General features: G+C 39.0%; 1 protein-coding gene across 3 annotated transcripts in view; it reads right to left on the reverse strand.

Annotated features, from left to right (window-relative positions):
- The window catches only part of ntrk3b (neurotrophic tyrosine kinase, receptor, type 3b), a 371,163-nt gene that overhangs the window by 134,344 nt on the left and 223,357 nt on the right, over positions 1 to 13,462 (reverse strand). For all 3 annotated transcript variants that reach the window (XM_042484023.2, XM_042484016.2, XM_088080694.1), the window contains 2 exons: positions 12,886 to 13,028; positions 7,176 to 7,317 (listed from right to left, as the gene is read on the reverse strand). In XM_042484023.2, the coding sequence (XP_042339957.1) occupies positions 7,176 to 7,317; positions 12,886 to 13,028 (285 nt within the window). The remainder of the gene's footprint in view (positions 1 to 7,175; positions 7,318 to 12,885; positions 13,029 to 13,462) is intronic.

A 13,462-nucleotide genomic window follows, 5' to 3' on the forward strand; every position in this document is an offset into this window, starting at 1 on the left:
CATATGAACAACCAAGTGCAACACTATAAATGCCTTCCAGGAGAGACTGTCAGAAAATGTGCCGTGATCCCCATTTTAAACGCCTTCCAGTGTGGCCCTTCAGAACAGGTACAAACACTTTTTTACTTTGACGTTGTCACACAACAGGCCGTATACAAACTAGTTCTTTTCAAATATTGCCCAATAATTTAAAGATTGTGACTGATTAATTTATAGATGATTGTCAGATAAACTGATAATAAAAGTAACTGCTCTGTTCATTATGACTGTCGTTGCCTGTGTACCAGTGGATCGCTCATGTTTTCAAACCAAATAATCATCCAGTAAAAAAAGATGAATAAAGTGCTTCTTGGTGTTTGAAAGCTGTCATTTCATAAATTGCTTTGGTGATATTGTTCCTGCTAGACAATAGTGACAATAAAGTCATTCAATTGCACTAAAGGCTAAGGCATGTGTATGTGTGAATGTGCTGGTGTGGGGGCGTGTGCAGAGCTGTGATTTTGAGCGCAGGAAGACAGAAAAAAGACAGAACAGAGAAAAAAGGAAAAAGAGGAGGATGAGCATGAAGTGAGGCAATATAGAGCTGTGTAGTCTAAAGAGAGAAAAATAGAGGGGGGAAAAAGAAAAAAATAAATTCTCTTTTTGATGGACAGTTAGAGACCAATCCATTTTCCCCTCAGCATGGCTGTCACCCTGGTCTCAGTCAATACAATACAATGCATTACGGAGGTCTATACTGGCCCATAACAACATGGTGTCCTCGTGGAGCTCCTATAGATGACAAGCTTTGATAACTACATCCCTTTGATCAGTGAGAACACTGGATGCAAGGCTAGTTTAGCAATGTTATCTAGTGGTTACACTGGTGGCATATTTCAAATGCCATGTTCCAGCCAGACAGAACATCATAGCCAGCAGTGACAGGGGAGTTTAACGAAATGGATATTCTCTCCGGAGTGAGCCACATAGTGATTAAGATTTTCCCCTGGAAGAAGCAGCACTGGGATATTATGTGGAGTCTCTGGAGGCCTGCAATCAATTAATATCCTCATTACTTACACATTATTAGAGTTGATGCTTCGCTCTACCTGTGGAGCTAATCAAGGAACAAAACTACTAACCCAGTCACTAGTTAGATTCAAGATTCAATACTTTATGTTATATCGATATAGTTGATTGGAATTTGTTTCAGTAAGCTCAACACACAGACCAAAGAAATGGTCACTCTGACAACATTACAATGATAAAAACAAATACATAAAATAAGCAAAATCCAAACCATTAAAACAGATAAAATAATAAATCAAGTAACTGCGGGGGGATTAGTAGCAACATCAGCAACCCACAGATAAAGAGCATAAGCATGTCATAAAAACGCTGTTTTATAACACACTTGTACCTTGTTTTTCATAGAGAGCCACTGGAAATGTCAAAAATTGATAGTCGGTGGGTTAATCACCAAGAATATTTTTTGTCCAGTAACACATGTGGGTGTTTAGGTCTGTTTTGCTACTCTTCATTTTACTGCACTGCACAGCACCCAATCTCATGGCAGTTATCTTGCTAAAGGTGCGGCTCAGTCTACGATTACGGCCAATAACACCATCCTGACCCAACTGTGTTGCTTTAGAAACATATATCCAGTCATCCACCCGATTCTCCCCAGTGAGTAAACGCCTCAGTTCCAAGCCATGAAATCCTGATAATTTTTGACTATCTTATCACTGTTAGCTCTGTTACCACAGTTAGCAGTGTCAGCACAGGAAGTGGTGCTTACATGGTTACCATTGCTAGAGGTGCTTTACAGTCACAATGAAACCTGTTTCTCACCGCGTCACCCAGGGGGAAACAAGAGGGGTGGGCATAATATTCCCACAGCAATACATTCTGCCAACAGGGCAGCATTATCAGCCGACCGGCGAATGAGTGTCACTGCTAGCAAGCTAACTTTGGAGCCCACCTGACATGAGTTGTGCTATGGATGTATGAAAAGTCATGGATACAGCATTTACAGCAGAGCCATGTTCTTTCCTATTAATGCTTGTCATTGGTGCATGAAGACAAAAAAGCTCTATTTCTGCAGCATGAAACTACCCAGATGATCGATGCTGCTTCCACTGTCACTGGGCCCATAAAGCGGGCGCAGTAGAATATTCCGCCAGCTGAGCCGGCTACTTCCAGTTTAGTGCTCACCTAACTTGACTGGGGATAAAATGATTAAATCTTGCCTCTCTTCTAGACTTTCAAATGTTATCAGTCTGAACGGATTAAATCCTGATATTGAAACAAGTCATTTCTAAGGGGTTGTGAGGCTCAAAAAATGTATCCACAGACATCTCCTTCCCTATGTTAGGTAATGGGAAAAATACTTTTTGGGCCCAATAGCATCATGTGTGATGGAACCAGGAGTGGTGATTCCATTCTCTGGCCACTACAAAAATTGTCTCCAAAGCCCAGCGCACCTCCTGGGGGCCTAAGTGGTACACAGTGCAATGCGACCGAGGAACCAGTGGAGACCATAGGCTAGGCAGTGGGCATGTTTACACGTTAACGCAGCTGGCTGGCATGTCTGACAGCAAAGCCAACAGAAAATAGAAGGCGAGATATTTACATCACAAAACATTAAAACATCACCACCTTTAAATGGGTCGCACTTTTAAACGCAGCGTTAAAGTCCACTGAGGCACTGGAGAATTGGACTGCAAGGAAAAGCCATTTAAGTCTTTTTTTTTCCTTCTTAAACAATAACCAGTTAGTTACTGGTCAATGAGTGTCAGCCAGTCAAAAGCAAAATTAACCTAAATTGACATCCCAAAGAGCTACACCATGCCTATACAGTAGGACTAAAGGAAAAGCATGGTAAACTATGTGAGTCCACAATGCTGTAGAGCAGCTATTGTTGCAGACAGCAAAAGAACAATGGGTCTGCAGAATTTGCATTGTGGTTAATTACAGTTTCTCTAAAGTAGGGAACTCATCTTTGAATGCAGAGAATGTTACTTGACGGCTGGTAATTTCGCTGTCAATCAGATTACTCCCTAATCAGAGCAGCAGTTTAAGCTATTTTATGACATTTCCAGAGACAATAGGCTGCACAGGGGAGGAAATGTAATTACCATCGGAGCATGTGGTGAAAAATTAATAAGTTAATTTGCAGCACCAGCAGAGAGTGTCAACAGAAAAAAAAAATTGCCTGGAGATGTACATCCATAGAGTGTCTGTCCGCGTGGAGGAAGCCCTGAAGACTAGATGTTGCAAAGTCAATCTGTCATTCTAGCATGGTCCTTAGCAGCTCTGCTCCAGTAGGGAGTGTTTGAATTGGTGACAAATCTCCCCTGTCCTGTAGCGTGATGCATTGCAAACAGCCACAATAGATTGTGCTCTACAACAGCAAGCTTGCTACAAAGAGAAAAATGTCAGGCACCTTTGATAAATATTGGCTTTGAATACAGTCCGTCCCGAATCTGCCCAGGGGCAATCCACAGGGTAAACTTATGTAAGAGCTGACATATATAGTGTAATTCCTGGTCTGGATATTAGAGGAACATTCTGATGGTTACCAAATCATTGCTTTATCATTGCTGAGGGTGTTTTTCTTTTTTTTTTCTTCCTTTTCTCTTCCTGCTCAGATCAAGGCTGAGCTTTTATGTGGGCTGGAGGGTATATTCTTGCTAATTGGCTACATCAATTTCACTTGGTTTGTAACTGTGCAACACCTCATTGCATTCTAAATGTACCTGCATAATTTGTCTGTTCTGCTTGATAAAGGTGATTTTTTTCCTGCTGTAAATTATTCTCTTAGACTGTCAGTGTCATTAATACAAGATTTATTCCAGTCCCCAACATAAGTCCATCAAAGCTGCCATGAAAGACATCTCATGCAAAAGAAAAGCAGTGGTCTTGCCTCCAAGCATTCATACTGTACCAGCTGAATTCTATTTTATTTTCTTACAGTATTGGCTTTTGCTGTCTGACAGATTTTGTCCAGTTAAACTACAACTCCGTGGCTACTACTTACTGTTGAGATCTATAGGTTGATTAACTCTGGAAATATTAAAGAGAACCATAAAAAACATCAACTAATAGTATCTCCATATATCCAAGTCTATACACAATTGATATCATAAACCTGATCTTGCATAATGCAACAAGTTGCTATTGATTTAAGATAATTTAAGGTGATTTAACAAGACTGAGGCAACAGTCAATACTTTCCCTGCCTTCCCTCACTGAGCTGAGTTCCTTATTAAAACATCTGCAAATCTGCACAGACAGCCCTGTCTCCTACAAAATGTGGTGCTTTACTCATTTGATTTGCAAAATACATTCTGGAGGAAACGTTGATTTTTATCTGGATTACATGTAAGGATAATGAGTTTATAGTTGAGCGTATAAAGAACAGGACTGGGACACGTTAGACATCAGTTTCGGACCCACATGTTGTTACATTTAGACTTGAAGACCATTTAATAAAACTTGTATTAGTTGATTTTTTGGCAGCTTGACAGCAGTAGAAACAAGCCTCACAAACAGACATAGTATATTATAACCTTTTAAGCTGAAATCCAGTCTACAGTTGCCTATTTACACATCCAGCAGACATGGAGTATCATCGTTCATTTGGAGGCAAGTGTCTGAACACCTAAAAAAATTTAAGACCAATACCAGTATTTATCTCCTTTTACCATTCCGTTTTTATCTGCTGCATATTACACTATGTTCACAGGTAAGTTGCTAGCTTTGTTACCTCTCCAGTCCTGAGCAAGTAGTGTAAAGTCCGTAAAGTAATCAGAGCTTTTCCTGCATAAAGTGTTCCCTATGGTCAGTCAAAATCAAAGTCAGCAAACCTATATATTTAAAGCAAAACTTTCTCCCTAAAATGACCATTTGTATATCTTTTTGGTTACCCAGTGTTAGGTTGCATTAGGGAAGAAAACTTTGCTTTACTCGCATGCCATCGGTAAATGAAAAAGGTGAACAATGTGGATGAATCAAAGTCTAAGGGGGCGATCACACCGAGACGCCAGGCACAACCACTCCAAAAATGCCTTTGAAGCGCATCTGGAAAAACAGCTGGGAGCACCTGTGGAGCAGGGCTGCGTGGCCAAAAGTGACACTGATGAGCAGTGGGACTCCATGACTTGAACGGAAAAGATGAAAATATTTACATTTTTCTGCACACCCAAAAACCGTCTGAAAAACATGTCACGCAGCAGCAAGAGAGGAGTGCCTGACAGGCCATAGGGAAACAAAGGTTTTACTGGCAACGCTTCTCTACCTACGCATCTCGATGCGATCACCCTCTAAGACAACATAGTGTTCTTCAGAAATTCAACTTAACTTAAGGTGAGTAACTGATTAACAAATAATCATTTGAGGGTAAAGTTTTCCTTGAACCCAAGCAGGCTATAACCAAGTAGTTACAATAGCTGTAGGACACTTGTCACTTCATCACTGAAATTATTTCTATATATTATATTTCAAACTGTGCGGTCTTATGTCCTGGATTGCTATTCATGCTATCCTATAACAAATCATGGCAGTCCCAAGACGGGGTTGATGGTCTCTAGCGTGGATAAGCCACTAGCTCACTGGTGGGCTGAGATTTGATTCAAAACAATCACTGCACCAGCAGTGGTCATGGATTTGCACCTTAACAGGGCAGCATAATTTCACATTTATAGCATTAGAGTCTCACTGAGAGCATCCATGAAGAGGGAGCAAACACGATCAAATACCCAAGAAACACACTATTAATGGAGACATTACAAATGATGTGATGACAGAATTGATGATTTACCTTTTATTCCACAGTTAATGTTGATTGTAAGAGATGTGTGGACACCATGGGCTAATCCTCACTGACTCCAAATTTAATCAAAAGCAAACAACATGACAGCAGAGCTGTTTTAGCATTGCTGTCAGCATTAATCTAGGAGAGCTAATATCAGTCTGAATGTCCACTGCTTTAGTCCAGTGCCACCATGAGGTTGAAATATTTGGCATTTACTGATGGGTCTTGTCAACTATTGGGTGGATTGCTATTAAATTTTGTACTGACCTTTCGCATTCCCCTGAAATTGTTTTAAAATTTTGAAACTTGGTGCCATTATTAGGTCAAAATGCATTTTGACCTGCACTTTGGTTTACTTGCTAAGCTAATGACATTCTCTCATCATTATATAACTGTTATCCTGATTAGGGGTCAAACGATATTGGTTTTTCAGGGCCAGTACCGATACAGATTATTAGAAGTTAATGAGACCAATAACTGATATTTGCATCTTTCTGTCAAAATTTATAATTTGAAATATAACAAACTCCAACACAAAACTTCAAAAGCCTTTAGCAAATGTGTAATCAAAACTGAAACATTCAACATCATATTCAGCAAGTTCCCTGCAAATGTTTTTTCATGAAATCAAGTAAAATGTAAATTAAAAATGAATGAATAAAAATAGCTCCCTGAGGTTTTGCAAACCATAGGTTCCTCCCATGCTGACACTTTCTTTGCACTTTTAATGAATTAGTTTTATTGGCGATCATTAAAATAAAATACTGATACAGATAATCAGCAAAAATGCCAAATATGGGCCCCAGTAGTCGGTGAGGACAATGTTCTGTTGACCCCTAATCCTGATGATATCATTCTGCAGTATGTTCACACCTCAGGACAAGATCCTCAGTTTTAGGCACTTAAGATTCCCAATCAGAATCAAAGTCAGCTTCATTGGCTAATTTGTGTACACATACAAGAAATGTGACTTTGGTTTCTGCATTACTCTCCGTGTACTTATGTCCCGTCATTAACCTTGGTGATATTAAACCCAAAGGCTATGCAAATTAGGACATAAATTACCATATAAGTAAGAATATGCATATATTTCATGTCAATATACCTTCCTTCACATAACACATGGGCTCTGCATCTAAAAGCAATACAGAGTTTCACTCATTCCAAGGAAATAATGCTTTCTTATTAATATGTAAATTAAAGCAACAGGGTACACAAGGTAGACGCAGGTCATTTATCAGGAGAACTTGCACTGTACATCTGAAACGTGTGTCACCGGCCCTGAGTTACTGTGTCCACTGTGAGCACAATCCCGTCGCCTCACTCCTGTCCACCCTGTAGTGCATTTCCTAGATTTAATCATAGCAGAAATTCAACTCACATTGTACGTTGAGCTGGATGGAGGAGTTGGTCATCCCCACCACATTCTCGGCAATGCAGGTCAGCTGGAAGTTGTTGTCATCTCGGCTGATGTTGAAAAGAGTCAGGTTGATAGAGTGGATGTTCGGCCAGTACACATTGGACTGGAGGGAGAGAATAAGAGACACAGACAGAGAAAAGAGAGACATTTAGGATGTGAAAGACATACAGCGTTCACAGTTAATCCTTTGAACCTGGATGGACATTCGTTTTTCTTGTGCTGCATTTAGACGCCTTTCACAAGTATTTAAACCTTTGAAACCTGAGCAAAAAGATTAAACTCGTTTATTCTCTTCAAAAACATGGGAAAAGGCAATGTGCAAACATGTGTTAGACATTGGTTAAAGGTGTCAAGAAAATTAACTTCGAGAGAAAAAGAAAAATGTTACAAAGATATTTTTAAAAAAGGAAAACCATCTCCTGAAACTATATATTTATGCTTACTACAACACATTCAAATATGTTAAACTACACATTCTTTAATTTTTAGCATATTTAGCTGATTTCCTTATTTGCTTTTGATTTTTATACAAAACTTTTTTTTACTAATTTTCAGATAATTTTATGTAACTTTTTACTTTTTGTGTCATTTCGTTATAGTGTTCACTGTTTGCTCTTGAAAGAAATCAAGCCAATTTCCTCAGATTTCAAAATGTTAATTTCCACTGTAATTACTAAATTAAATGAAAGCTCATGCGTGATTGATTACATAATAAAGAATAAAATAAAAGAAGACACTATACCAGTGGGAATTAGTCAATGCAGTGATCTAGTATGATTTTATTACAATAGGGCTTAGAACATAAAGTCTGATATATATATTTACAATATATATATATATTGTAAATTTTGGCACTGATGTGACTGATTCACAACTTTTCACCTTTAGGCAGCCAAACACTGTGCTTATGCTACCCTCCTTGTCTTCGGTTGGCCAGGTTCCCCAGCACCTCACTCATCCTGATGAGCTACAGTATCAGTCTACCCGTGAAAAAACATCAAGCCCACGGCCGAGGTGACTTTCATCTGTAAAGTCACCTCCAGCATTAAAGACACAGGTGACAAATACAGCCACACGGCATTTCCAGACACCGCTGTTCTCCTCTCCTTGCTGTTTATCTCTGCTGTTGTTATTGCAGTGACGTCCCCGGGGCCCGGGTTAGGTGGCTCACTGTGGGTTCAGGCCAGGACTCTCAGTCTCATAAAACTAGCTTATTTTGCGCAGCTGTAGATAATCGTGCTGCACAGCTAATGAAAGAGCTACACAGCACGCTGAGTCAAGGCCCTGTTCTTCAGATGTGAATAAGTGAGTTAGACTTCCCTGTTTATGATATAACTCAAGCCTGGATTTTTGAAGTTTTTCAAAGCACACTTAAATTTATCTGAAGTTGTTGTCATAGCAACAAGTCCTTCACAGTTAGTTGGCTCATATATGTGAGTTTGAAGGGTAAAATGTCTAATGTGAAAGCTTTAGTGGGATTCAGTGACATCTAGTGGGGAGGACTGTAGATTGCAACCAGCTGAAACCTCTCCCGCTTAGACTTCCTTCAGTGTTCATAGTTCATAAGGTTTTTATCGGGAGCTTAATTGTCCGCAGTGGAGTCTTTGTCGAAAAAAGAGTGGCCTTATCAAGAGTAAGTATTTGGTTTATTCATTCTGAGCTACTTCGGAAACATGCAGTGCAACATGGCAATCTCCGTTAACATGGACCAACTCCCTATGTAGATACTTAACAGCTCGTTCTAAGGTAACGGAAACACAATGGGCCTTATTTTCAGGTGATTTTACTACGGCTGGGGCGACGTGTCGACGTAATCGATTAAGTGAATACGTGGATTGACATAAGGTGCGTCGATGCATCACACCGTTTCACACAGTGCTGGTAATGAGAGCGTGAGCATCGCCGGGCGTGTTGTTATTTGTTTCGGCGCTCATATATCAAGTTAGAGCGTGCACACTGCTCGCTCGAGCAGCGCTTGTCAGGCGCGTCTGAGCTGCGTGTCAGCTGCAGAACATCTACAGAAACAGTGGCTCGCCATTTTCTTACTTGTGGCGCTCGCGTTTGTTGACTCTATACAACTTTATACTGCAGTTTAAAGTCACTCTCTGTCACAGAGATGAGGAAATAAAAAGATGTTTGTTATACCTCAACTTCCTTGTTTCCTTTTCAAAACAAAATCTGACTGTGTCTCTGTGGACAGAATGCCATCAGTTGCTGATACAATGCATTTTATTTTGAAACATTTACAGGGTGGGGTTATCAGCTGTGCAGGAGCTTGTATAACTTCATAAATGAGTGAAATATGTGCTTATAAATATGAAAATACAGCACTCATATCAGCAGGCAGCGATATGCCTGAAGGCCCAGTTAAGGCTGGACTATTCTGATGCAGAAAGAATGGACTAATTATAATTATTTCTGTTACAGAAATTTAATGTAATTTTACTCTAAAATGTTTTGTTGGACTGCTAGATTTGAGGTTTGTTACTGTAACAGAGTAACTGTTGTGTTTCTCCTCCTAAAAGTGACTTGAATTTTACATTGTTTTATTTATTTTGCTGTTGGATTGCTAAATGTAGATTGCACTAATTCCTTTTACGTGAGTGGAACAAGCTCTTGCATTGATTTTATTTGGAGAGACTTTATATCAGACTGTAAAACACAGATTACCAGTTAGGACTGGGCTATTTTTTGTTGGGGAATAATGCCCTGCAGTGTATGACAAGTTTTAAAATGTTATTTTCGGTAAATTTGTTGTTATATTAATCAAGTAATAATAAAATAATAGTTAGAGCAATTTAAAAAATCGATAGATTCATTGATTAATTGAAAAAATAATTGATAGATTAGTCATAGGTGGTGGACTTAGGTACAGTCCTAGATTTTACAGTAAAGAAAATATGCTTATTATATTGTATTCCATTTCTGTCAGTATATCCCCCTTTATCCTCCAAACTGGACCTGCTTAAGTCACTTAATTCTTACATACAATCTGATATCATTGATTTTAGCTGAGAATATGTAGGTCATTTAGAAACCAAAACAATCTGTCTGTATTTTTATCGCAATATTTGTCTTAATATAAAGTGACATAGCCTAGTTACACATAATGTTACACAATAAAATAAAATCGCTATACTTAAAAAATGTAGGTACCAGGTTGGTAATCAGTGGTGTTTTCATTATTGAATTTTTTGCTTTCACATTTTTGAGAATCTCACTAAGAGTGTTAACTTCATCACTCTTTGTTTCAGCGGATTAACTCACGCTGACCGCATTAATAATTACATTGTAGAAAAAGTGGTAACATTGTGGAGTTCAATACACAATAACACTAAATACAATGCAGGAACAGACATACAGTAAAACAATGATAAGTCTATTCTCCTGTTGCATGATGGAAAGTTTTCCAACACGTCTTCTGGTTCTCATGTAAGTGCGAACACATGATCAGCACTGAGCCAGTCCTGTGAGTGTCGATCTCGTATTTGATTCTCTTCTTATGTTGCCTTTATGATAAAATAAGAGCAGTCTGTTTTTGAAAATACTGATATCAAAGAGTCACTTTTTAATCATTTGCGTTCACAGAATAGTTAAAAATAGACATATAAGACACATATTCACAAATTTTCAGAGTAAGATTTTTCATAGAAAACTTGTTAAGCTTGTTTGAAATACCTTTGAATGTTGACGATTAAACCAGTTGTTCCCAATAATTTTGGGCAATGAAAAAACTTAGGCCCCTTTTTGTGTTTCTGATGTCTTTGAGGTCCAACTAGATATTCTTAATCTAAAATTCTGAGATGGTTTTGATTTAAATAACTTTAAGACCCAAAGAGGTCAAATGATCCAATATTTCATAAAAAAAGCAGAGATCAGAAGATAAGTCAGAAACATGAATATAAATTCAAGTAGCTGAACTTTTTTAAATACTTTCCTCTCATATTAATCATCTCATCACCCCAAAGATTTATCTTGTGACCTCTTGCAGGAATCCAACCCACTGAAGCAAATTACTGAATACAGTACTTCAAACCAGCTCCACCTCAACCAAAAGTAAAATACTGCTTTCACATTGTTGCATCAGTATTAACAATCTAATAATTTCATCTATAACACTATATCAGACATAGGAGTCATTTATCATGACTGTTTGCTGTACTGGCTCCACATCAGTGAAACAAAGTCCCTGTTGACATCAGGACGACAGGAAGTCTTCACATCTTGTGTCTGAGAACTCGTCAGTTCAGACTGCACCCTGGCCAACACAATAAAAAATCCTTTTTTGTCCTATCATCTCTAAACGCAGCACTTAAGGTAGATCAGCGTATCTGATGAATTTGATGTACTTGCATGACTCTTGCATTTTTGGGGGTTATATGGATATGATTTAATGCACTTCCATTCATTGTTTTAGATAAAGGCATCCTCATCATGTTGTGAGCATATTTTGTTGACAATATCATACTTTTACTTAAAGTGATACTTTGCTGATTTTCAACCAGCTTTGTATCATAACAACATGGGTAGTACTGTATGTGTAAATGAACTGTGGTAAACTTCCCTCCAACATACCAGCGCCCAGACCACCCAGCTCAAATCTTTTGTTGGCTGTTGCTTAAACTGCAGATTGTACTTCTGCATTTTGTGTGCCTGCCATCACAAAGAGTATAGAGGCAGATCTAGAGAGAAACCTGCCTCTCTCTTAAACTCAGACCCAACTCAGATCAAAAGTTAAAATTAAGAAGCACTGATCAAATAGAGACAAGAATTCTGTTATTGTACTGCTTATTTCTCATCTAAAATATTTTCAGAAACATATTTTACTGCACTGTTTAGCTGTAATATGAGAATTTGTGAAGAGGAAGTGGGTAGTGGTTTCTGCATTGTAAAAACACAGTCCGAAAAAACTGGGATCAAACAGTAAAACTAAACACAGGTGATCAGATATGAACAAATATTCTGTTACTGCGAGGCTTACTTTGTGTCTTAAATGTTTTGAGAAACATATTTTAGTCCAATGTTTAATGTAATTTGAGATGGTTTGCAACCAACTGACCGCCATATTGTTACCTGTATCAAAGCAGACAAGGTCACATTACATCAGTGACCTGCAGGAGCCGTTACTGCTCCAATGTGGCGCAGTGCATTAACTATTAAGCAAAAGTGAATGCCACAGCCCTTTTCCTGTTTTCTCTTGTCATGTAGCACCAATTTCAAAAGTATTTTCATCTTTCCACTGCAGACAAGCTAATTTTATGAAAAGACCTCCTAGCTGTTTAGTACTTCTTTAAATGTACTGTTTTACTGATTTGACTGTTGTGCTGGTTCTTTTACTGAAGAAAAGGATCTGAGTACTTCTTCCTCTACTGTCGATGACAACATGGAGTGGAAGTAGCATGTAATTCAAAAGGAGCAATGTGAGCCCTGTGAAGCGTGTCTTTCCATCACCTGTGTTTGACTCAGTGACATCAGATGACTCAAATGGCGCTAATGGTCCATAAAAAGAAAAAATATATGTTACATAACTAGTTTTCATATTTTGGCATCATTTTCAATAATTGCCATTCTGCTATTCTTTCAGTGTCATTTTGTGGCTGCAAAGCTATAAAAACATCCTGGTAACAGCTCTATGTGCATGTCTGTGTGTGCATATATGTGTGTGTCTGACCAGGTGTGTGTTGATGGAGTGCAGGCCGCTGACAGTCCAGTCCACTTCAGGCAGCGGTGATCCAGATCCATTGCAGCTCACCGTCACATTGTCGCCCTCCATCACCAGCACACTGCTGTGGCTCACACTGATCTCTGGCAAGTCTAAAAACACACACATACAAATACACACACACACACACACACACACACACACACACACACACACACACACACACACACACATAGTGTATGTTCATGTTAACTCACACCTGTCATTGCCTGTGTCCACATATTTTCACACCAAATCAATTAATCACTTTTCATTAACGTAACAAAATTAGGACAAAGGAGGCATTCAGACACACACGCTCACACACATTAGATGTCACAGGGATGAGTCACCACCAGGAGATAATACTGCAGAGTCTCCAGCCTCTGTCAGAATCAACGCACAGCTCCTCACATCAGATTCACCCTCTGAACTCTGTCACACCTCCTCCCCTTGCCGCCTCCACTCGTCTCCCTGCTCCTCTTCTCTTTCCTCCATATCACCTTTAACCCATTCCCTCCTTCTTCTGCTGTCTCTTTCTGTCACC

This window comes from Plectropomus leopardus, chromosome 1, assembly GCF_026936395.1.
Source record: "Plectropomus leopardus strain MGB_pleo_1.0 chromosome 1, ASM2693639v1, whole genome shotgun sequence".
Classification (NCBI taxonomy): Eukaryota; Metazoa; Chordata; class Actinopteri; order Perciformes; family Serranidae; genus Plectropomus; species Plectropomus leopardus.